The 25821-nt window shown below is 46.4% G+C and overlaps 1 protein-coding gene across 1 annotated transcript in view; it reads right to left on the bottom strand.

The window, feature by feature from the left end:
* Positions 1-25821, bottom strand: part of Limch1 (LIM and calponin homology domains 1) — an 89036-nt gene that overhangs the window by 8175 nt on the left and 55040 nt on the right. Inside the window, exons 16-26 of the mRNA XM_059275937.1 lie at positions 25373-25463; positions 24547-24710; positions 20518-20623; positions 16113-16153; positions 14607-14687; positions 9702-9794; positions 8705-8809; positions 7023-7147; positions 5002-5132; positions 3860-3983; positions 602-710 (exon numbers count right to left, since the gene is read on the bottom strand). Of these exons, the coding sequence (XP_059131920.1) occupies positions 602-710; positions 3860-3983; positions 5002-5132; positions 7023-7147; positions 8705-8809; positions 9702-9794; positions 14607-14687; positions 16113-16153; positions 20518-20623; positions 24547-24710; positions 25373-25463 (1170 nt within the window). The remainder of the gene's footprint in view (positions 1-601; positions 711-3859; positions 3984-5001; positions 5133-7022; positions 7148-8704; positions 8810-9701; positions 9795-14606; positions 14688-16112; positions 16154-20517; positions 20624-24546; positions 24711-25372; positions 25464-25821) is intronic.

The raw sequence follows: 25821 nt of genomic DNA, 5'->3' as shown, positions 1-25821 counted from the left end.
AGGCAGAAGGACCGTGAGGGGCTTGAGGCCAGCCTGGGCCACACGGCGAGACCTTGTTTCACACAAAACAAAACACACCAAGGAACAGCAACAACGGAACCACAGACTTAACCCAGGGCTTCGCAGAGGGGGCTACCGTCTAAGGTGACAGACATGCTCTCTCAGAACACTGAAATCTTACAGCTAGCCACTGCCACTCACTGGGCAGGAAATACTCCACTAGGGCAACACCTAAAACCTTGTCATAGGAAATCGTAAGAGTTAAAGAACAGCAAAGCTATTTCAAATAAATCCTTAAGGCCCCACAGACTCTGAGGCCCGGCTGTCTCCCAGGGTCTCACTCCCGACTTCCCTTTGGAACATCCACTGTCAGCAACAGAAGTATGCAAAGACAAATTGCACAGATCTACTTTTCTTCTAGAAGGAGTTTTCTTCCCAGGGGACTCAGGGCTGCTGAGCTGTATCCTTAAGGCTGGACTTGACCCACACATCTGTCTATACCACATGGGGAGAGGTTGCAAAGTTACAGGAGGGATTTCTCAGCACAGGACACGACCTAACCCCTGACATCAGCTCAGAGAGGAGAGTGCTGCATACATACCCTGAAACACTGGATGTGAAAGTAGAGATTCAGGGTCTCGATGATCATGGCGGCTCCTTTACCCAAAGCAAGCCCACAGGAGGAGCACAGCTTCTTCCCACTTATAGACCTGAGTCAAAAAAACAAAACAAAACAAAACAAAAACAATCAAAAAAGACATAGTGAGAACCTTGGCTCATGCAACAGGCAACCTCATGCAAAAATGGGAACATGGATTTTAAAAAATGCTTAAACCGTGAATAAAATGAGGATCCCACATCGACAATGAACACAGAATTAAGCAGAGCCATACACTGCCAGCAGGGCCTAAGCTGAGGGTGATGGATGGCATGGTGCTGAATGTGCTGGGTCTGAGAACCCTGAGATGATTCAACATATGTATTATGTTTACAGAAGTCCTACAAAGACACTCAGATTTAGCTTCATTAAGGTCCCCATGTGGCCTTAGCAGTCTCCATTGCCTTTCTTTTAAAAGAGTCCATTGTCATGGGGGATGGGGACGCTTGTGGAGGCCTCAGGGATCGGGTCCCTGCTCCTCCGAGTCATGGTGTGCCATCAAGGGCTCTCCTTGGGTCTCCCTTCTACCTACACAGGGAAAGGGTTGGCCAGCCCTCTCTTTACTGTGTCTTCCAGAAAAAACACCGTTGGCAGGAATGGTATGTGCTTTCTGTCTATATCGTAACCTCCTGGAACTGAACCCACACCCTGCCTCTACCTACAGCCCTGGACACTGTCCACCCACAGGGGCTAAACTCAGCAGGTCCCACCAGGGGAGAGGGCAGAGTCAACTGCCCACCTGCCACCACAGGGCTGTCCTCTCAGGACAACGTTCCCATGATGCCCACTGCTGCAGAGCCCTGGGAGAAATTCCCAAGTATGCATTGCACAAAGGGACAGAGGAAACAGAAGGACAGACATCGGCGGAGGAAGAGCTGGCCTCATCAAACACCATCAATTAAGATTTCCCTCTCTCTAGCCATGAAGAGAAATCCTCTATCAACGAAAACCACTGAGCCCTTAGTCATTAGCGCCTGTGACAGACAGACACCCAAGCAGCTTTGAAAGGTATTGTGGGGACCGACTAATGTCCTGAGACCTCGGGAGAGCCGGGAGAGGATGAGGTTTTGTTTCCCAGCTTCTCTGCTTCTCTGGAGGAGCCAGCAGCCCATTACCCTGGGAGGGCTGATCATCTCGGAGGCAGAGACCCTGCTGTAGGAGCCCACCAGCTGTCTGGTGGGCTTTATTATTAGATTGCCTGTTCCACACGACGTCATTAAAACCTAATGGCCACGGCCAGCACCACCCAGATGACTTTTTCTACCCCATGCGGATGAATATGCAGGCAGATGGAGATGTTTTCCTGACTCCTCCCTTCTCTGGGGATGGGGGGTGAGGGATGAGGATGATAAGCCTCTCAGCATCACTTGGCAAGCACTCATCTGGCCAGAATCAGGCCCATTAGGTGCTGGACCACAAAACAGCCTCCGAAAGGCTCGCTGACCTCTTATACCTGTTTGGTGACTGGCCAGGAGGGGTAGGAGAACAGGGGGACAGGGGCCCGGCCCGGAAGTTCTCACGAGGGCTTTTCCTGTAACACGGTAAAGGAGCCCACAGTTACAAGAAGTCAACAGAAGCCACAATAAAGGACATTTTAGCTTAAAACTAAAACTAAAGGACCACAAAGGAGTCTCCTCCCACTTATTTGTTTTGAGATAAGGTCTCACCATGGTGCCCAGGCTGGCTTGAGGCTTCCTCTTCCTCCTGGCTCAGCCTCTCAAGTGGGGGTTAGGAACATGTGCTACCATACCACCCTTGGATTTTGTTTATTTTTGTCTTTTTGGAACAAAATTAGCAATTACATCTGGCAGGAATGCACACGTATGTAAAATGAAAACCTTAGTGGTACTGCTGCTTAGAAAGGAGAATACTGGTGAATTCTCCTTCACTTCAGACTTATCGACACTGCTGAGCAAACTGTTGTTTAATATGAAAACTACGGCCTTTGTGGGATTGAAAGATGAATAAAGACAGAGGAGGAGATTCCTAAGGGCAGCCCAGAAGTTCAGGGGAGATTTTAAAAAAAATTGCTTTATGGCAAAGACCTTGCAAATAACAAATATCACGCAGCTGGGGTTACATGGCCACTCAAGCAAACAGGGCAGATCTTAGAGGAAGCAATTTTCAGTGCCACGGTTCCTGCCATGAAGGGTGGCGCTGAGACCCTTTGTTACTCATTAGGTCATGAGAAATCAGAAGAGCCGTCATCTGATGCTGCACCCGGGTGCAGGGGCTGCTTAGGAGCCAGCCCCGTGTGGGATCAAGTTTTCAGTTTTGAAAAGCTAGTTTCCTGAGTGAAGAACCAGTTAGGCTACAGAAAAGACCAAGGAAAGGAAAAGACGACCACGGAGGCAGACAGAGGCAGAGTCCCTTGTCTCCTGGCTGCTTGACCACGAGATCCTTGGAGGCCCTGCTCACCGGGCCCTCCCACCTCAGGTGGCACTTGTCTCCTCCAAAAGTCACATTTTCCAAGTGTCAGCACCGTGGCTGGAAAGAACAAAAGACTGAGAAACACCCCAGTAACCATTGTGAGTAATCCCATCCAGGCCATCTGAGCTCCTGCTGATCCTGGTGCCACAGGTATCCCGCCATGAAAACCGGAGCAACCCGAGAGAGAGGCAGCGGCGGTTCAATACCGTGTCAAGGAGGAAGAGACGCTAACGGGCATGCTCATGACCCACACTGCAGTGCTGGGCATTTACCAGGCCTGGGAATCTGAGGAAGGTACCAGTCTCATTCCCACTTGATAAATGAGGAAACTAAGACCCGTGCCCAAGGTTCCGGGTAGGTAGGGGGCAGCAGACACACTCTGAACCCACACAGTCCGGATCCAAGTGGAATGATTGTTAAAGGAACAAATGCCATAAGTGTGATGCGGCTTAACTGTGGTCTGAAGCTGTGAGCCCTCTGTATATTCCTCGAACATGTCATCAGTCAGATTCTGTGGGTAAGTTACGTAACTCCCCTAAATTCTTCATCTGAAAACTGGGATTATCAACCTCATGACATTATTGGGAAGGCTCACTGACAGGAAGAGTTTTAAACGCTTAAACACCTATTATCCCCAAGTATATCCTTCAAAATGATTAAATGGAGACCAAGCACAAAAACGCTGCTGCCACCTTACACTTCTCCCCCCTCTGAGTCAATACAATTGTTTTTGATACAGGAATCCCACCTCCGTCTTCCCTGTCTACTCACTTCCGCCTTTCGCCCGGAGACTCAATCTGATGATTAACGTTTTTATCCAGGGGCAGGGTTTTGGGCTTCACATCTTCCGACACGTACGATGATGGGTTTGATACCTGAGGACTCTGAGGTGGATCTAAGACCAAGGGAGGAACATAAACGTGTTCAGCAAAGTCACTTTGATACCCGGTAACACACCGCCCTTTAAAGTGCCGATGGCTTCCGGTCCTCACAGCCATCCTAGGTGGGCTGGGTTGCACACGTATCCCAGTCTGGTTTGGCAGAGTCTACCCCTCAAGGGCATTTTGGGGGTTGGGGCGGGGTCATGTTCAGTGGTAGAACTGGGACATTTGAAGAATGCACGGTTTATGATAACTTACAGGTTTCTTTGTACAGTCTTCCTCTGATTAAAAAAATTCTATTTTCTGTGTATGGGTGTTTTGCCCGCACGTCCATCTGTGACCCCCACACGCAGGCAGTGACATGGAGGCCATAAGAGGGTGTCATATCCCCCTGGATATGGAGTCACTGACAGTTGCGAGCTGCCATAGAGGAGCTGGGAATTGAACCTGGGTCTTCTGAAAGGGCAGCCACTGCTCTTAACCATTGAGCCATCCCTCCAGCCCCTCCATTTAAATGAAAAAGAATTACATTTATTTATTTTGTGTGTGTGTGTGGGGGAAGCACATGCCACAGGGGTGTGTGTGTGACGGCCAAAGGACACCTTTTGGGAGACGCTTCTCTCTTTCCACTCCATGAGTCTTAAGGACTGAACTCAGGTCATCAGGGTTAGTGGCAGCCCCTTCCTGCTGGGTCATTGCGGGAGCCACAAGCCTCCATTCTGTAAAATGCTAAGAACTGTTCAGGTCTCACTGAGACCCCGACGACCTCGTGTAGAGTCTGGTCACACGGTGGGAGTTTATGTGTTACATATTTAACAGAAGCTGGGGTACGGGGCTCTTAGAGAGAAACTTGCCACCAGCAGAGGTCAGCTCTGGACAGCATGAAGGATTTAAATGTTAACTTAAATGTTGGGATTTGTCTCTCCATTCTTACCCTAAGCTAGCTGGGGGCTTGTACCATAGTGTGTGTGTGTGTGTGTGTGTGTGTGTGTGTGTGTGTGTGTGTGTGTGTAGCCGCTGGTCCACTCTTACCCTGAGCTAGCTGTGGGCTTGTAACACAGTGTGGGGCCCCAGCCTCAGCCTCGGGCTGCTGGTCCAGATGGATTTCTTTTGACATGGACTCTTCAGAGTGAGCCGAGGACCCTTGAGTTAGGCTGCTAATGCTAAAACAAAGAAACATACTTCAGAGTAGAGATAACAGCATCCAGATCAAACCTACTGTTTCCATACCCGGGGACACAGACCTAGCAATTACAATCTAAGGAAAGGAATAGACTGTTCATTCTTTTTATTTTAAACTAAAACCATTATACAATACTATGCATTTTTAGTGCCCATCTATTTAACCAAGTCAAGAAATGATCATTTCTGGGGTCCTCCCTGCCCAATAGGCTCTTCATGTTGAGTACCTCTAGGGAGTAGACCTGAAGCTCCCACATTTTCACAAGAGAGCAATTATTATAAGTTTCAGTTGGAAGCCAGGCATGGTGAAGCACACCTGTAATCCCAGCACTCAGGAGGCAGAGGCAGCAGGATCAGGAGTTCGAGGCCAAACGGGGCTACATAGTGAGTTCAAGGCCAGCCTAGGCTGCAAAGAGATATACTATCTAAAAATAAACAGATAAATAGGTCACTGGGACCACTTCACTTGGGATCTCTGCAGCCTTGGTTACTTCCCCAGCCTTTCGGTGACTTCTGTGTGCAGAGAAAGATTTAAGGAGATGAAAGCACCATTTCTGGTGACCAGGAGACCAGCCTGGAGAAAGCCAACAGCAAATCCACAGGCAGGGCCTGTTTGGAGAACTAGGGAACGAACATGCAGGGGTGTTTTTCGGGATCCTTCAAACCTTCCTAACAGCTCACTCCCCAGACTCTGAAGCAGTGTCACCCAGAAACTGAGTTGCTCTTCCAGGCCATGCCTTGCCAGTCAGACTTGGTGCTCAGAGTCCGGTGCCAGCAGCCCACTGAGTGCAAGCCCTCCCCAGAACCCTGCTCCCAGCCAACTGCTCACCTTGACCCATCTATGACACCCGGACACCTTTCTCATTTTCGGGTCCCTCTGGGATGCTGTACACGTGTTATAGGTGCATGCGTACTTGCTGACACCTGTCTGGGATCTCACGCCCCTGAGGCAAGCATCTGTTTCTTAAGTGGGATGCTGCCAACTTCCTGGGCTTCCTGTAGATTCCTTCCAGGTTAGGCAAGAGGTGCACTGATAACCTGCAGCCCAGAGTCTGCTCCAGTCTGAGGTACTCTGTGTGTTCTGGGGCTTCTGGGTTCATTTCTGGATCTCCCGTGGAACATCCTAGAGTTCATGCATAAGGTGACCACCCACAACTGTTCTGACAAATTGGTTATCCTTCACATTACCACTCATATCAGAGAGGACACCCACGGCCATGCTCGGGTCCACAGTGAACCACGGTAGGTGGGACTCAGGACTTCAATGTCTTTCCTCTCTGGCACATCCTCTATTTCAAGTAACTGGAAGCTTGAGGTTTGGGGTCAACAACAAGCTTCTTTGATGATTTATACTATTTTCTTTATTTAAAACAGGTCTCCCTTATTAAACTTTTTACATCATTATTAAAACATTCAGATTGAATCATGTGATATACATGTGTATGATACGTGTGCTCACGCCATACCGTGTATGGGGAGGACAGGGGATGATTGTGGACTTGGGTCTCTCCTTCAACCTTTACGTGCTTTCTGGGGATCACACTCAATTCCAGGCTTGAGTAGCATGTGACTTTATCTTCTGAGCATCTCTCCAGCTATTATATTTAATTTTTTTTGAGATATGCTTTCACTATGTACCCAAGGCTGGCCTCAAATTTATGTTCCTTTTTTCTCTTCACAACTGGCCTCGCCTGTTAAGTCCATATATTCCAAAGCACAAGGACACGGACTTCAGAGCTGTTATAGCATTTTTAAACAACATGGACTGCATCATTAGCGATCCTTTTAAAGCAGTGGGACCACCTTCCTGGGAGGGAACGACAGAGCTCAGTTTTGGAAATTCCCACGGATGGTCTGGGATGGGCACATACCTGTCCTCCTCTGGTGGACCACTTTCCCTAGCCTTGAGCAACGGGTCACTGTCGTTCTCCTGGAAAGGTGGCTTCTGTCTTCTCTCTTTTTCTTTGTCTTGACAGATTTCCAAGTCCATCTTATTCTGATAGAAAATTGGGATCATTTTGAATATAATCTTTAAAGACGCTAGATGACTTTTGTATCTGACCATGAACTGCCCGAAACCACCTCTAATGACTTATATCTGACCACGGACTCTCTGAAACCCACCCCCAATGACTTATATGTGACATGGACTCTCTGAACCCACCCCTAATGACTTATATGTGACATGGACTCTCTGAAACCCACCCCCAATGACTTATATGTGACATGGACTCTCTGAAACCCACCCCCAGTGACTTATATCTGACCATGGATGACCTGAAACACAATCCTTTCCTTTTCCTTTCTTTGAATAATGATAATTTTCTTCCATATTTGCTCTAACTTTAAAGGAAATTATTACTATGTACTTCCTGTACAGTGAATGAGACTCACTGTAGGCTTGCACACACACACACAGTGTGCTCTGGTTATAGCCACCCTGCTCTTCTACTTCTGCACCAACCCTGATTTACCCATCCCACTATCTACAATTCAAAAAACAGTCTTCTAAACTAACAGAGCTCAACAGTTTCCAAATGCTTGGAATAAATGTGCAGTTGAGATCTTTCTAGAAATTATCACAAAAGGGATGGGTCCAGAAACCCCCTTTCCAAACAAAATGAAGTCATGGGACTGCTTACTTTAAGGACAAATGGCCTCTGAGCTATTTTACACGTCTTGGCATGTTTCTATCTAGTACCCCCATCACTTTACTTGGGAGATGCGGGGCTGACCAGTCTTTACAGGCTCTCTCCACCCTCAAAGACACGTCAGGTTCATGTGGAATTTGGGGGATAAGAAGCTAGTTTATGGCAGCTGGAGGGAATATACTGGGGGCATGTCTGCTGCTCAATGATGTAGAGGGATGCACGGTACAGTGGGGAGGGAATGCATTGGGGGCATGTCTGCTGCTCAATGATGCAGAGGGATGCACAGCACAGTGGGGAGGGAATGCATTGGGGGCATGTCTGCTGCTCAATGATGCAGAGGGATGCACAGCACAGTGGGGAGGGAATGCATTGGGGGCATGTCTGCTGCTGCTGAATGATGCAGAGGGATGCATGGCACAGTGGGGAGGGAATGCATTGGGGGCCTGCCTGCTGCTGCTCAATGATGCAGAGGGATGCATGGCACAGTGGGGAGGGAATGCATTGGGGGCCTGCCTGCTGCTGCTCAATGATGCAGAGGGATGCATGGCACAGTGGGGAGGGAATGCATTGGGGGCATGTCTGCTGCTCAATGATGCAGAGGGATGCACGGCACAGTGGGGAAGGGGCGCATGGCTGTGGAGGGAAGAGTGATGCTCGAGTCAGGCAGAGAGAAGGTTCCAGCGCATGGCTTTACTCCTGGAGATCCTGCTAGTCTGTCTGGGAAGATCTGGCCAGGGCAATGACTCCTGCTCTGTGGAAGGAGCTTAGGGTTTGGCGACAGCAGTGTAGGGGCTGCTGTGGCTCGGGATGAAAAGCCAGTTCTGGTTTTAAGTTACTAAGTGTGATGGGAAACCTGTTGAGGTTACTGACGTCAAACTCGGTTTTCAACAGTGGTCGCTCACCGGTGTCCCACTGCCTTCCGTTACAGAGGAGGAAGTAGACAGCTGGTCTGCAGAACTTGAGGAGAGAGTGAACGGGACCACAGTGTCTTCAATGATCTTACGCTCCTAGGGCAAAGATGGGGATAAATGACAAAAAAAAATTTAAATCTGTCAAGAGAAAGAAATATATTAAGGAACTCCAGGAAAAGAAAATTCATCAGAACATACATAGATAAGCAGGGCATTAGGAAAATTATTTTTCCACACAAATCAAGTTAACACCAAGTGGGCAGCAGTTTAGAACTGTGTACTGAATTTACAAACACCAAGTCTAATTAGTGTTACGGAAGAACACAATTAAGAAAAACTACTGTGGAGCTGATCGGTTAAGTTATTGCTGAAGGTAAAGTTCCCAACAATATTGACAACAAATTTCAGGTAACAGACACTTTAGGTAGCCTCCTCCAAACTCTGGGATGCGGCCTGTTCGTTGTTAAAATGTTACTGGGACAACTCTCCTCCACAAATTCCTCTAGCGTGGTGTAGTAGTGGAGTCAACAGTGAGGATGTATGTAGCTTCAGTGCTAAAGTTATCCTACAAAATGAATTCATTACTACCAAACACTCTTGCTGCAGGGAGCACACACACAAAGTAACACGTCGCTGTGTTTATGTTACCTAAGACAGATCAGGAGTCAGACAGGACTGGAGAGCAGATGTGATTACAGCGGCTTCTTGAACACGGTTCAATCCCTTCCTCCTACAATCCACGTGGTGTGTGTGTGTGTGTGTGTGTGTGCGTGCGTGTGTGTGTGTGTGTGTGTGTGTGTGTGTGTAGGGGTACTGTGGTCTGTTGGAACCGGCATGATGTGGTTCTCTTTCAAGAGACTGAAGGAACCCCACTTCGAGCACAGAGAGTCAGACACACCCACCACCAGCACGTGCTGCAGACACAAAGGGAGGTGACAGACTTTGCGGAACGGCGGGACGGGTCGCGTTCCTCTTGGCGGTTTCCTACCTCCTCGTAGTACCTGCGTTCCTCTTCCTCCACCTCCTTCTGGGCCTTTTCCCACTCTTCCTTCAACTTATCTTGTTCCTTCTGGTACCTCTCCTGTCATGGGATGTTCAAAGAACAAGTGACCATCGCACTCATCACCGGGGTGTTTTCCCCTCTTCTAGAGCAATACAGTCTTTGTGAGTGAACATTTGGAATCTAACGCACGCATATCAAAAAAAAGAAAGAAATGTTGGGTATTATGCACATAAGTCAGGTCTGTGTGGGGGATGGAATGAGTAATGTCCCCCTTTGGCTCATGGATGTGGACATTTGGTTCCAGTTAGTGGTGTCGTCTGGGAAGGTTCTGGAACCTTTGGGATGAGGAAGTATGTCACTGGGGCTGGGCTCTGAGGTTTTATAGCCCAGTCTCCTTTCCTCTTCTCTCTCTGTTTCCCGTGTGTGAATGAAACGTGACCACTTTGCTTCTTGAGGGCCAGGCAGGCCTCCAGCTCCCACGGCTCGCCTTCCCTACCATGATGGGCTGTAGCCTTCTGGAACCATAAGCCAAAATAGACTCCTTCTTCCCTACCTTGCTTTTCATCAGAGTATTTTTATCACAGAAACAGAAAAGTAACTAACATAGACATTTAAAATCCCATGGGAAGCCAGATTTCTGCTGCTATGTTTTGTAGAATTTCTTTTCAGATAGACCTTTGTTCATAAAAGATGAAAAAAAATCAACAATCTCCCTCAAGATATTGGGAGGTGCTAGGTAGGCTATACATAGAGTTTGCTTCAAATGAGCCTTTCAGAGGTGATTTTTTTTTTTTTTTGAGTGCCTGTCCTGGATCTCACTCTATAGACCCGGCTAGCCTCGAACTCACAGAGATCCGCCTGGCTCTGCCTCTCGAGTGCTGGGATTAAAGGCATGTACTACCACTGCCCAGCCTCAGAGGTGAATTTTGTTATTTCACTAATAGAAATATATTGCTGGGCTGGAGATGTAGTTGCCTAGCATGTGCCATGGTCTGGGTTTGAACCCCACCCCCCGCAAAAACCAACCAATCAAAGCCAAAACCAACCAACATTGCTGCTAAGGAAGTTTAATAAAAGGTTATAAAATCCTGCTAAGTTTATAAGAGATACAGGGCAGATAAAGTCCAAAGTGCTCAAGACAACCATCAGCTGAGAGGCAGAAGCACTCTGCTTATCACCATGGCAACGAGATGAGGTACCAGGCCCAGCTCACAGTAACTTGAATCGAGAGAGCCTTTATACCACCCCTTACAATGTGTTGTGCCACACCAACTCCAGTGTCGTCCGTGTGACATGAACAATTATGTCAATAATAGCAGACGGGAGATACGTGTCCCACGGGACTAAGCTCCCTGGAGGTCCCTGGCAGAGTGCCCGTGTTACGCCTCCTTCTCGAAGGAGATGTGCTTCACGGATCATGAGCTCCCTGGGCTATGGGTTTTGTATAACTGCTTTTCTGATAATGTTCTAATTAATCTATGAAGCACAGCCAAAATTAATGAATGCTTGGGTTGTGAACTATGGAGGAAAGGGGAAGCTGGACATGGATCTTAATCAGATATAGCAGAATGAGCTATTTCTTAAAAACCCCAAGCCGCTAGATAAAGAAAGTATAATAGTTCAGGCACTTCTAGGGAATGAACACTCACCCACTAGGAATTCTTTAGAAATCCCAACTAAAGAGATATATGGTAAAAAACTAAAAAAGACTTAGAGAGGGTCTGCAACATCCAAACTGGCTAAGTGGGTCATGAGAACCAGAAAAGTAGAAGTGCATAATAAACTAGCGAGCAGTTGAGATAAAGATGAAGGACCCAGTCGCAACCGCAAAGAAGCCTTCACAAGTCTAGGAACTGTACTAAGTTTAAAAAACACAGACTGCTTTTTGGGTCATAAAGTTCTTGTGGGTGAAGGGATATGTCTAGCGCCAATTAATAATTATGTGCTTGCTGTTTTTTTTAAAAGATGATGTAATTGAATTATTGCCAAGCTCTTGTTGTTCCTTGTATGACTTGATAGTTTTCTTTTCTGTATACAAACTACTGATATACAGAAGTAAAACTGCAGCAGATTCAAACCCCTTCTGAGTGTGTTGTCTGTCTGTCACTCACCGAATCCTTGCCTTCCTGACTACCCAAGCCCTGGTTCCCCTACGGTCGTGGTATACCTGATGGGCCAGTCCGTGGCAGTGTTGGTGTGAGAACTTCTGCTGTGGGATGTCTTTCTATACACTGTGAATATGTGTTGCTCTGATTGGTGATAAATAAAGCCGTTTGGCCTATGGTAAGTCAGGTTATAGCTAGGTGGAAAATTGAAGAGAGAGAAGAAGAAGAAGAAAAGCAGAGGAGAGAGAAGCCAGCACCGCCAGGAGAAGCAAGATGTGAAAGCACCAGTAAGCTACGGCCACGTGGCAACTTATAGAGTAATAGAAATGGGTCAAGTTATAAGAGCTAGCTAGCAAGAAGCCTGCCATAGGCCATGCAATTGGTAATTAATATTAAGCCTCTGAAAGATTATTTAATAAGTGGCTGTGGGACCTTGGGGCCAGGCAAGACCAGAGAAACCTTGTGACTACAAACTTCCGTCCTTGTGTTCAGAAATGGTGTAATACTTGTCACCATTTCTGAGAGAAAATAAAACACTTGGAATAAGAATGACATAAAAAATATGCAGGGAGTCCCTAACAGCTGACCGGGAAAATATGAGAGTATATGAAGATTAAAATCAATATTTGAAATAAGAACTGGTCCCTTGAAGATAGTGTCCTCATGGCAGACAAAGGAGACCTGGGCTTGTGCACAGACGTGCCAACACTGGTTGAAACTCACTGGTTTCTGTCAGCTGTCTGAAGCTAGGACAGGACTATGTGTCTCTCTGGAGGGGGAAGGCAGGCACTGAGTTGTCCCCAGAGAGCGGCTGTTATAACTTAGGTGCAAAAAGCTTTCCTGGGGACTTCTGGAGACCAGCGTTCTTGCTAATTCTAGCAGAGCACTGCTGGCTGAACCGTGGCAAGAGCCGGAGATATGAGTAAAAACTTATTATCGTAACTAAATAGTGCAGAAGCTGGGCATGGCGGTGCATGCTGGAATCCCACACTCAGGAGAGAGGCGGCAGGTCTCTGTAAATTCCAGACCAGGCAGGGTCACCTAGTAATTAGTCTCAACAAACAAGCAAACAGAAGAAACCAAAGCCAATTCCCAAATCAAAACAAATGACCCCCTAGTCCAGAATACTGTCAAAATTCAGAATGGGAATTCCAAGGCTCTTACTATCACGTAAGTAATCAAGGCCTAACCCTCTGAAGTTTTCAAAGGCACCAAGCTGAACTGCAGAGCTAAATCCAAGTAGTTGATTTTACCACAGAACCCACTCCCTTACCCATGGGAATCAGGGCAAAGGATCAGGACAAAAATCTGGAGAGAAAATAGAATAAATCACATCGCGCTTCAGTTCTGGAGTGGCAGGGAGCCACCCCGTTTAATGAGGTTTACACTTTCTCTATGTGAGCGTTCGGGTATCTAGTGGAAACAGCACAGGTTCTAGAGTTGTACAGACTTAGATTTGGCCCAGGTTCGGCACCTATCAGCCATGTGATATCAGGCGGTTAATCCAACCTCTGTGAACCTTCACCTCTTCAACTAAAAACTGGCTATTCAGATGTGTCCCCGGCACACCCCAAGTATATAAATAGGCCAGTTTTGAAGGTCGCTAGGTCACTTTGGGCATGAGGCAAGTGGAAGCATGTTACATTTCTTCTCCAAATATTTCTAGAATTGGCCATTATCAGCTTTCACTGAAACATGGAGTGAAAATTCTGTTGAAGGAATTAGACTGATGTCAAGTTTCATTCCACCTGAATGCTGTCGAGTATCTTTTGGGGAATTCATTCTCATTGCTTCTTGAACTGGGAACTGGTGGCTAAGGAGGTAATGAATCCGGGTAGACTGACCCTTAATCACTGTTTAGAGATACATTTTTTGAAAGTATTAATGTGAATGTTTTTCCCTACTCCTTCTCATCATTGGACCTGTTCGCAGGGACAAGCAGGTACAAGACTCTGTTGCCTGGACACAAAGCATCGAGAGACTCACGAGTTTCTGAGAATTGGATTCCATGTTCCCTGTGCTAGAAATCTATTCAATGCCACAGACCTTCAGAGCGCACAGTCACTGAACACAGGGAAGGCAGCAGGCTGGTCCTACCTGGAGCACACGCTCTTGCTGACAGACAGACAGACATTCAGAGCGCACAGTCACTGAACACAGGGAAGGCAGCAGGCTGGTCCTACCTGGAGCACACGCTCTTGCTGACAGACAGACAGACATTCAGAGCGCACAGTCACAGAACACAGGGAAGGCAGCAGGCTGGTCCTACCTGGAGCACACGCTCTTGCTGACAGACAGACAGACCTTCAGAGCGCACAGTCACTGAACACAGGGAAGGCAGCAGGCTGGTCCTACCTGGAGCACACGCTCTTGCTGACAGACAGACAGACCTTCAGAGCGCACAGTCACTGAACACAGGGAAGGCAGCAGGCTGGTCCTACCTGGAGCACACGCTCTTGCTGACAGACAGACAGACCTTCAGAGCGCACAGTCACTGAACACAGGGAAGGCAGCAGGCTGGTCCTACCTGGAGCACACGCTCTTGCTGACAGACAGACAGACATTCAGAGCGCACAGTCACAGAACACAGGGAAGGCAGCAGGCTGGTCCTACCTGGAGCACACGCTCTTGCTGACAGACAGACAGACATTCAGAGCGCACAGTCACAGAACACAGGGAAGGCAGCAGGCTGGTCCTACCTGGAGCACACGCTCTTGCTGACAGACAGACAGACATTCAGAGCGCACAGTCACTGAACACAGGGAAGGCAGCAGGCCGGTCCTACCTGGAGCACACGCTCTTGTTCCCGCTGCCATTTCTCCTGACGCCTACGCTCCTCTTCCGGGTCCCACGCCCAGAACTTGAACTGCTCCGGAAAAACAAAGAACGCAACCCCATGATCAGAACTTAGGTAGGTCCTCAAGGGCCAGCCAGGGCAAGAGAAGACAATTAGCCTCCAACATGGTACCCAAGGGACGTAGAAACAAATCTTCATATATCCAAATGCCCTCTTTGGTGGCAGACTTAATCTCCCCCCCCCCCCCCCCCTGCTCTTTCTTTACATTGATTCCCAAATGCCAGGCTGGTTCTGTGTCTCTGTGCCTCTTTATGGATCATGGAAACACACAGTGACTAGCCACAGGACTGAGAAGGCTTTGCTTCATTTTTCTCAGAAGCATGAGGAGTTTAGAAGCAGCCACGCTCCTGAGCATGATGCTCACAGCGTGTGCTAACTCTGGCTTACACCAGGAGAAACGCACCGTCTAAGGACTAGTGACTGCCGTACCCGAAGCGAAGTCTGTATACCACTACTACTTTCCATGGCAGCTTCCCCCAAAGTGGATTGATGTCACTCTGAGAGGTAAGAGGAGTCGGAGGAGCCCCAGCCCTGAGGCCAGCATAATAAATACTCACACCCAACACTGAGAACAAACAAAATCCTTCGAGAAGGTTTGAGCAGGTTTGAGAACAAACAAGAACACAGTTGGATTTTCCATCTGAATCCACCGATTCTTTCGCCTGTTCTATCTTCCCCAAACAGGAAACGGCGGTCCATCTTTCTACAATGCCTTTTCCTCTCCAACCCCCCCTTGCCAGGGGCACATGAAGAGTTTGACAACCTTGGGAGTCAATGGCTTACATCATCCTCTTCAGCTGTGTGTGGTGATACCAGCTTTATAGTCATTCTGGGGTTCTTAGTTTCCAGGAAACTTGGGGTTACCAGCATGGGTGTATGATTGAACTTTCACATATGGTTCCTAGTTCTGAAATGTGGTGGGAGATACTGAGGCTAGGTGACATTCTACATGGCCACCAAGGGAGCAACTTTGCCTGTAGATACTAGGAGGTACTGGCTATGGTAAGCATTGTGGACTGGTCACTGGAGAGGGAGGGATCATTCCCGTATCAGGCACAGTATAGCAGCAGCTGTACGACGATTTCAAGTAAGGCTCACAATAACCCTAAAAGAAATCTATTTGCACCTCACTGCACAGTCAAGGAAAATTAATTGAGGAGGATTTATAAAGTACCTCCAGTGTCCTATGCTAGTAAACCTGGACTCAAGGATACAAAGAGATAAGTGCTTTCTTTCCAGGCAGGGCAGGATATTGACTTCATAGAATGATGATCTATGACTTTACAATCTTGGTACCAGGAACCATCAAATTGTTTCACAATAAAAAAAATTTTTTTTTAATCTCAGTTTTGGTTGAATACTCTTTAAGAAGATCAAACATAAGTTAAAATCACTCTAAATGCATGGCTTAGTTCTTTAAGCGGGTCTACTTACAGGTGTAGTTACAGGGGACTTTTCACTGCTTGGAGAATCGGCTAGACGGAATAAAAGACAGAAGAGAAGGCATCAGTGTGAGTGGCTTCCGGCTGCGGTGGTCTTTTGATCTTACGACTGTAGTTCCTGTGTTAACTTTGGCAGCATTAGGAAATCACAGTAAAGCAGAGCTTCACGGCAGGGTGTGCCCGTCACCGAGAGGAAAGAGGAGCGGGACACACCAAGTAGCGCCAGGTGCTAGACTCTAGGAAGCGACGACTAAGCCATTAATTAGTGCTGGCTCTTGGTACACCTTGCATTCCAGTGAAGGGAGCGGGTACCCTACTGTCTGGCATGGAGAGGTCCCACACAGAGATGTTACCCAGAGAGTGACACAGTTAACAAGAGAACACCACATTGGTGGCCATGGAGTCTAATCTTTGTTTTCCCGGGGAACGTGGGTGGTCAAGAGCCAGGTGGATGGTGCTCTTTCTCCGGCATCTCAGAAACCAATATAAAGTTCTGTGAAATTCCTCCCAATTTGAGTGCCACCGTGCAGACATCAAAGAGCAAGCTCATTGCTAACTGTGTGTCACCAGCAAGCACCTTTCTTCTCTCAAGTATGTGAAGTCGGAGATGAAGACAGTGACAGATACCACCGGTTGCCCCAACATGGATTTTTACACAAAAGAAAGGCAGCGACCCAGTATGTCGTTTACCTGACCGGGAGAAAAACTGGGACCGTCGCCAAGAGTTCTGAACTCTCAGCGGGACACTGGCACTGCTAGGCACCTCTAGATCAGATGGCGAAAGACAGAATAAACAGAAATCCATGAAACCGGGTGAGAGCTGAGGACACACCCCCACCTGTCAAAGAAGGGTCAGCCGGAGTCGAGCCGGGGACTGAACGACTCTAACATAAGACCGCTCACAGGAATACACGTCAAACCTGACCCTACGGACCATGGGCGGTAGAACCGGGCAGTCTGTGTTCCTGTTGTTGTGGGTGCTGAGTGCAGGTTTTCAGGCCCATACTTAGTGGGGAGATGGTAGAAGGGTTAAAGGTTATGATGACGCAGCAGTATGCTGTGCAGAAGCAACTTTAGGAAAGTGTAAGAGGGCGGTGGAGACGTGTGGTGGAATCGTGATGCTACCCACATCCCACCTGATGAAGGTGCGATGATGTGGCTGGCCACATACAGACAGGTACACGTCTGTGACAGCCTGTGGTGCACCAAGCAGACAGAACTCCTGGCAAACACTTGCACCTTACACATTGGCTCTGAGACCTGCGTTCTCAGAGCAACGGACACTGCACGTCCAAGCCCGTGTTTTACAGAAACATAACTTTAGCATAACTTGACTGTTTCCAGAGAGTTGGATCAAGGCAGTCTGTCAGCTTTAACTGTATTTTATGAATGTTTCCACAGTGTTGAAAGACTGTACTGATGTGCATGCGTGTGCCTGGGGGCGCCTGTGGAATCTTATTTGGGTTGACAGGCAGATCTGCAGTGAGCATCTATAAATAGATGACTTTAAAGAATTTGGGAAGACCCCAATTTCTGGGGGAGAGAGAATTTATGAGGTGTGGCCCCAGGGCTTCTGGTTCCTTTGGACTGATGCTGGAATTTATGCTAGCCACTTCAGTGTGTACCAAATTCTCATATCTGGGTCATAACCCAGGACTTCTCCCACCACACTCCAAAGACAATCATGTCTTCAAAGGCTACATTATTAGAGGCCTCTGGCTTCCAGGAAGACCTGTACTCTGTACTCTGTGGAGTCTATCCATTAGCAATGTCTCTGAGGCACCATTTAAATAAATACTTCAAGTCAGTGGCTTCCAGGTTGGGATTCCTGGGCTGCCACATCACCTGGATATGTGGTCTTGCTAAAGTACAGACGGAGCCTCTGGCCAGATCTACAGAACCAGACCCTGAGGGTTTGGCCCCAGTCCTGCAGGCTCGGGCACACACTCAGGTTTGAGAACTATTGCTTCAAGCTGTGTCGCTGTCCTGTTAATGCTTTAGTTTTCCTCCTCCTCCTCCTGTTTCTCCTCCTCCTCCTCCTCCTCCTCCTCCTCCTCCTCCTCCTCCTCCTCCTCCTCTCTCTCTCTCTTTTTTTTTTGGAAAGCATTCCAGAAGAGTTTATTATTTCTTCCAGGCACTTGACTCCATACTCCCACCCTTACTGCTATAATTTTATAATCACTAAATCCAATTCTCTTAAAAGCCAGTGTATGGTTATTTCTACTGGACGGGTGATAGTTAAGCCCACAGGAAAACCGAAAGGGGAAAACTATGCAGCGAAGAACTCTATGAGCGAGAATTTAAACCCAGCTGTTCTATCTCCAACGCTACACTTAAAAGTCACGGAGTTCATGATCCTCATGTCACAACAGAACAAGCGCCTGCCAAATCCAGTTCTCCCTTGAAGAATGACCTTTGAAAGACTCCAATGCCATGAATTTTTATTTTTTAAATTATTCAACTTGGACAAAGCCTGAAGTAAAGTTCCTTACTTCAATAGCAGTTTCTCAACACCAGAATGCCTTGTGTTTAATGGGGGGATGAAAAATATAAATATAAGCCATCAAGACTAATTCATAAGGCTTACATGTTTATCCTAACTATATTTCTTATTTACATAGTTATAAAGTGCTAGAAATTACAATGTCTAAATAGGGCCAACTGGTTGACCCAGATGTGAGTTTTATTTTTATTAATTATTTTCAGGACTGTAACGCTGAAAGATTTGTGTCAAATGCTTTGGAGGTGGTACTGAATTTGCCTCTATGTTAAGAGGTACATACCATTAGTATGTGTACCACTAATTAGTTTCCTACCAAATGCTCCTTGTTTTGTATATGGCTCCCCAAATGACCAACAAAAGTTAATGGAGACCAACTCAGATGGTGTTAATGGTGACCCCAAATAGTTTCTCACGCTTTAAAAGAAAAATGATGATAAACCACGAATAATGATGTCATAGCATCGTCTCTGACAGATCAGATCTATAAAATACTGGAGAAAAATGTCAACAAAGAGGCACGTGGGGCCTTATGATCCTACCTCCCCGGCAGCTGTTTCCAACCTAGAGGATTTGCATTGGTGCAGTCTAAGTCTCTCCACTTGGAGGAATAATGCCCAGGGATGGCAGCATTCTTGGAATGCCATGTTCCCCAGTCCACATTCCTGAGGGCCTTCATGGGGCGTGGGCACTGGGGTTTCCCATGAGGATAAAGGGCATAAAGTTGAGTTCTTAAAGAATAAAAGGGTGAGTTCAGAACTCACAGATGGTCCACATAGTGGGAGCCAACACAATTCTAAGACCTCCACTGATCCTTAACTCCCACGTTCCTCAACGCTACCTCTCCCTACATTACATCAAACATTAAAATACAGCAAATACACAAAACACATTGAAATGCATCCCGAAGTATGTTATGTGTTAAACATATTAAAACCTGTCTTTAGTGTGTATGTATGATTACACACATACTTAAGATGTATCTTTAAATGTTTCATGCATTTTACTTTTCATTTTTGAAAATATTAAATTTTCCTTTTTTTTTAAAAAAAAGATTTATTTATTTATTATGCATTCAAGTGTTCTGCCTACAAGCCAGAGGAGAGCACCAGATCTCCTTAAAGATGGTTGTAAGCCACCAGGTGGTTGCTGGGAATTGAACTCAGGACCTCTGGAAGAGCAGCAAGTGCTCTTAACCTCTGAGCCATCTCTCTAAATTTTCTTATTATGAAGAATTTTGTTTGTGTTGTTTTGAGATAGTGTTTCTCTCTATCACCTTGGCTATCCTGAAACTTGCTCTGTAGACCAGGCTGGCCTTGAACTCAGAGGTCCACCTGCCTCTGCCTCCCGAGTGCTGGGATTAGAGGCATGCACCACCACCGCCTGGCCATGAAGAATTTTTTAAAAGAGTAAAATGTTGAATGAGTAACTACACTAATTATTGTGTACACCCAAGACTTATTATAGAACAAAAAATTTTCACCTTCCCCAAAGTTTATACTAAATAAAATGAATATTTTTATAAAGACTGGAATTAATAATAAAGTTTATACAATATTAAGAGATAAACTTTTTGAAAAACAACTTGAGTTTTTATTTTTAATTATTTTGTCATGTTTTGGAGCCAAGACAAAACAAGTTGGAAGGTCTCAGTACCTAGTCAGGCTCTGATGTACCCATAATGCCTAGCTGACAAGGTGGGCTTCATGGCCAGGGTCCTGTTGTCAAAGAGAAAATGCATCCCAGCTTTCCAATCTGAAATTCTCCATTCGCAAACTCTGGCGGAGACTATGGCTCCAGGAACGTCCCATGAAGGCTGCCACCTGCTTTCCATATGAAGTGCGTTTTCCCACAGGGGGGCCCGGCAGACTATAAAGATCTAAGAGAGCACCCTTACCTTGAGAACTGAGATTTGGCAAATGCAGTTCGTTGGTTTCAGGCATTTTGTCGAGAAATGGAAACGTCAAGGTTGCTTCTGGTTCTGGGGATTTTGGCTTTACCACCTGGACCACAGCAGGAGACACACACATTAGAAAGACTGTCCAGCACTTACCTCACAGATCATTGTTACACTCTGACTATTTAAACAAGCCGGTAAGCAAAAACATTTAATTTTACAATAGAATTTTTCCTTCCCTAATGACTTATCACACTTTTCTGAATCAATAGAGTGGCTGATTTTTCCTAGAAATTACACAAGGGCACAAAAATGTGGTGACCCCCTTTCTTCAACCTGAGAAGACATTTGGAGCCCCCACACTTCCTTCTCTTTTTGGGGGGACAGGGTCTTACTATGAAGCCCTGGCTGTAACTTGCTCTGTAAGTCAGGCTAGCCTTGAACGATCTACCTGGCTCTGCCTTCTGAGTGCTGGGATTAAAGGTGTGCATCACCACTCAAGGCTTCAGCTCTCGGTATTACATCCTGCTGAGCTTGTCAGCTGAAGATGAAATATTCCACAGAAGATGATTAAGACCATCTTTGCTGTAAGGCTAAGCATCATAGTAATCCACGTTTAATGGACATTATTCTGAAGACAGTATTCTACCCTCCTACAAAGTTATGCAACATACGTACCATTGCCCATTGACAAAGATGCATTACCCATAACAACAGCTAGTATCACACAGTGCCAGCACAGGGGTGTCCTTACAGTTTTTGAGGCACATTAGATCACTTGTCCTTATGGTGAATAGTTCTAAAATTATAGGCTTTAACAATTGTCATTTTCGCTCTAGGATTCTTTCATATCACTGCTCTTTAATTGTATTTTTTTCTTCCCCTTAGTGGAGCGCCCTCTTGCTATCTTATTGTTGCTAGAGACAGACTGATGAACATTTCCACAGTGCCCCAGAGGACAGCCAGACTTCTGAATCTGAATGTAGAGTGCAGCTGTATGTGGTTAGGTTCTTTCTGCTTCTCACGGGACTGAACTCTGATTTCATCTCTGGCTGGTAGCTGCCCTCCATGCTTAGTGTGACAGCCAGTGACCTCAGGCTGTGCAATGTTTATTTCTTCTCTGTTGTACCTCTCTTTATTAAGAATACATTCAGTCCCAGGAGCATCTTGAAGAAAATATAATCAGTCACTTTGGTCAGCGTTGCTGTGGTCAACCAGCTAGCTGTACAGACTTCAGCATTCAACGTAGAGCAGATACTTGAGGTCTGGTTTTGCCAAAGTTCACAGCATGCTGTCTTTTACTTTCCTAAATACTTATTTTTACTTATAACTCTGTGTGTGTGTGTGTGTGTGTGTGTGTGTGTGTGTGTGATGGTATGTGCCTGTGAGTGCAACAGATACCCACAGAAGCCAGAGGTACTGGGTCTCCCAGAGATGGAATTATGGTTGGCTGTGACCCATCTGATGTGGGTGCTGGGGACTGAGCTCAGTGCTCTTAACCACCCAGCCACCTCCCTAGGCCTCACGACCCTCCAGTTTTAAGCTCACAGACCCTACTTCCTGCGTGGTGCAGACTGAAAAGAAGGAGCTTCAGGGAAGAACTGGTCGCGAACCAAAGAGTTAAACACCCCAGAAGTGTCAGCCTGGCGCTTTGCTTTTACAAAGGTAACATCCCCACGTGAAATCAGAAAAATCAAAAGCTGTCGCAAGCATGGTGCTCACCATTATCTAAGACCAAGAGAGCAGGGGGAGGGGGCCACAGAGAGGGCGGGTGGGCAAAGTGTTGCCCTAGAGGCCATTGTTCCTTTTGCTAACCAACCATCAGAGCTTCCGAACCTGCAGTTGACAGCACAGAGTTTTAGAGCTGTGGACGCAGTAGCATTTGATACCAAGGATAATCTGGGAATTCTGGGTATTTTATGCTTTAAAAATAGGATTCTGAGACGCGTGTTTACTAAATAGACAAAAGGTTCATGACGGAAAAACAAAACAGATAAACAGTCTGAGAACCTGAGCGTGTGTGTGTGTGTGTGTGTGTGTGTGTGTGTGTGTGCATGTGTGCGTGTGTGTGTGTGCGCGCGTGTGTATGCATGTGTGCGCGTGCGCGAGTGTGTTTACCCACAGTAGTGGGACAAGAAACTGGCACTCTAAAGAAGGTTCACACTGATGAGGGGACCCAGGCGAGCATTAGCCAGGAATACACTAAGTTACGGCAGTCATTGTGTTTGGTTAGTCCTAAATTCCAGGAATGTCACAAGGTTTTCTTTTCAGGTTAGCATTACGTGAAGTGCTGAGTTTGGAGTAATAAGTAAATCATGATTACAAACACACGGGAGATAAGGTACAGCTGGCAAAGACAAAAACCCTGCCTGTCCCTCTCTGCTGTGAGACCCGCGATTCAACTTTCCTCTGCTCTCCAGACAGCTCAGTAATTCTCTCTGTATAAAAACGGGGAATAGCCTGGTCTACAAAGCGAGTTCCAGGAAAGGCGCAAAGCTACACAGAGAAACCTCATCTCAAAACAAAACAAAACAAAACAAAACAAAACAAAACAAAACAAAACAAAAGGGGACTAGCTGAGGTCTGAAATACTCACATCAGATTATAGGCATTTTAGAGGCTCTTCCAAGGACAGCTCTGTGAGGCTAGGTGTTGTGTACTGTTCCCTATCAAACATCCAGTGTCTAGTACGGTACCTGGCACATCGTAGGTGCCCAGTTAATGTGCCTGAGGAAATGATGTATGAAATGGAACTAAGTGGTACAATTTTCACTTTAAGGTCAAATCTGTAGTTAGGTTGATTTTTAATGGTGTAACACTGATATAAATAATTTGACTACCATACATAGCGTGGTCCCCCTTGGTGGTCATGAGGATTCTCTAGGAGCTTTTACAGAGGTCAGGGCCATGTTCCAGAGTGTCTATCTGGTCTGGAATACACTCTTTAGTTTTAAAATTCTTTAGAAATCAACAACTGAGACAAATGTGAAGAGTTTTTAGATCTGGCATTTAAAAACAAACCAAATTAATATAAATAAGACTCTAAATATGAACTACATTTAATTAAGAGCAAGATTTCAAAGCCCATGGCATGCTAAGTTTCTTGATATTCAAATCCAGGGGTATCAGACATACCATTGCTAAGAAGTAGGTACACAATGGAAAGAGAATATTTAGTAAGATGTCACATTAAAAAAACAAACCAGCAAGTCCATTCACAGCAAGTGAAAGCCTAACTTTAAAAGGATTCTACAACATGATCACGTTTAAATAAAAGTAAGCATCTTGAAAATTACATGAAAATTGTAAATGCTGAAAATACAGAACACCCCTCGCTCATTCTATTGTTTCTACATTTAACAAATGTGTTTATAGATACTATGGTATTTGACATAATCATAATGCAAATGTCTGTATTTCCCTTTCTCTCTTTCTCTATAGACATTGATGGTTTGAATGAGAATGGCCCCTACAGGCTCATATATTTGAACGCTTTTTCCTTAGTATGTGGAATGATTTAGGGAAAGATTAGGAGTTGTGGCCTTATTGGAGGAGGTGTGTCACTTAGGGCAGGCTTTGAGGTTTCAAAAGCCCACACCAGGCCCAGTCTCTCCCTGTGTCTGTCTGTCTGTCTATCTCCCTCTGCTTCCTGCTTGTGGATCAGATACAAGCTCTTAGCTACTGCTCCAGCACCATGCCTGCCTGTCTGACGACACACTTCCCACCATGACGAAAATGGACTCATCCTCTGAAACTGTAAGCAAGCCCCCAATTAAATGCTTTCTTTTAAGTTGCCTTGGTCATGGTATCTCTTTACAACGTATGGGTGTGTGTGTGTGTGTGTGTGTGTTTGTGTGTGTGTGTGTGTTTGTAATATTTAATGATGAACATGCAGTGTAGTTTTGAGAAAGAAATACAGATTGAAGACAGGGAAAAGGTCAGGTGAGAAGGCCAGTCCTCAGGACTGCTGGCTGCCCCAGAAGCCATGTTAACCTGTGGATTGAATCCTGCGCTCTGCCGTGACCTCACCTTCTGTGACAGCACCAACTCCACCTTCCCGCTCATGTCATTTTCTGGCTTCTTCTGGTCTTGTTCTTCTGGTACCTCATCCTTCCTCTGCGGGCTGGAGGAAAACTCCACAAAGGCCACGGTCGGGCTGCATCGGGTCACAGTTGTGGTGAAATGCCGTGGCTCTGGAGGGAAGAAAAAGGAAACCATACAGAGGATCACTTTCCTTCAAAGTCGCTGTGGCCATTTCATCAGAGTCCTCCCTCCTGGGGACAAGCTGGGATACACAGCAAAGGGTCTGGGATGGCAGGATTCCCATCAAACTGCCCAACTATCTAAGACTGTTCTGAGCAGTCACGATTCACATCTGAGAACCACGTGACACCAAATATTTAACGACAGTGGGGCGGAATGTCCACAGACCCGTCTGTCCGTGTGACTGGGTGATAAGCTAACTTTCCCTTGCTGTGTGAGCTGTTGTCCTTGATGAACACTTTCTCCACGACTTGATGTTTATCAACAGGGACTACAAAGCGACTAAGGCAACTCAAGTGTTTGAATTATTTCTATAAAGGAATCAGGTATTTTTAATAAGCATGAAGACATGCTTTTAGGAAATAAAATATCAGAGTACAAAAAACAAACAAAAACCCTAAAACCCAAAGCCTGAGTTCCTATTTTTATAATAGCAACGTTAATGCCATAGTGAGAACTTCTCCCCAGAGCCTCTAGGTGGCAGCACCACCACAGAGCCTGACGAGCCCCTGCCGTTTAGGAGGAGAAACCGGCAGGATTCTATCCCAAGTTACCAGGTTTTACCTGAAAACCAGCATGCCATGAGACAGACCTGCTGAGGACCGCTCCACGTCCTGTGTCCCCGACTTCCCACCACCGTTCTCATCCTCTTGGCCATTTGACTCAGCTCCATCAGAGGCTGCCTGAAAAAGATTTTTTCCTCCCCTGAGTAAACCAGACCCTTGAAAGTTCTGAAAAGCAAAGGCTATTTCCTCAATAATAATTTTCAGGCCAACGAGATGGGCCGCCCACAAAAACTGTGTTCTGTTTCCAAGCAGCTCTACGTTGGGGATCTACTTTGTTGGAAGGAGGCGTCTGGGAGCGTGAACTAGTGGGCACCAGCATGCCACTGCCCCTGGCCCTCCCCTTACACATACATCCTCACTTCCTTGTCTTACCACCAAATCTCATAAATCCAAGTCACCATCTGCTCGCTCCAGAATGCCTTTCAAGTTGGCTGCAGGTCCTATCACTAGCAGAGGGGATTTCGTTTTGATTTTT

Source organism: Peromyscus eremicus, chromosome 10 (assembly GCF_949786415.1).
Source record: "Peromyscus eremicus chromosome 10, PerEre_H2_v1, whole genome shotgun sequence".
Taxonomy (NCBI): Eukaryota; Metazoa; Chordata; class Mammalia; order Rodentia; family Cricetidae; genus Peromyscus; species Peromyscus eremicus.
The sequence above is the reverse complement of the archived record's forward strand: the minus strand, read 5'-3'. Positions and strand labels throughout refer to the sequence as shown.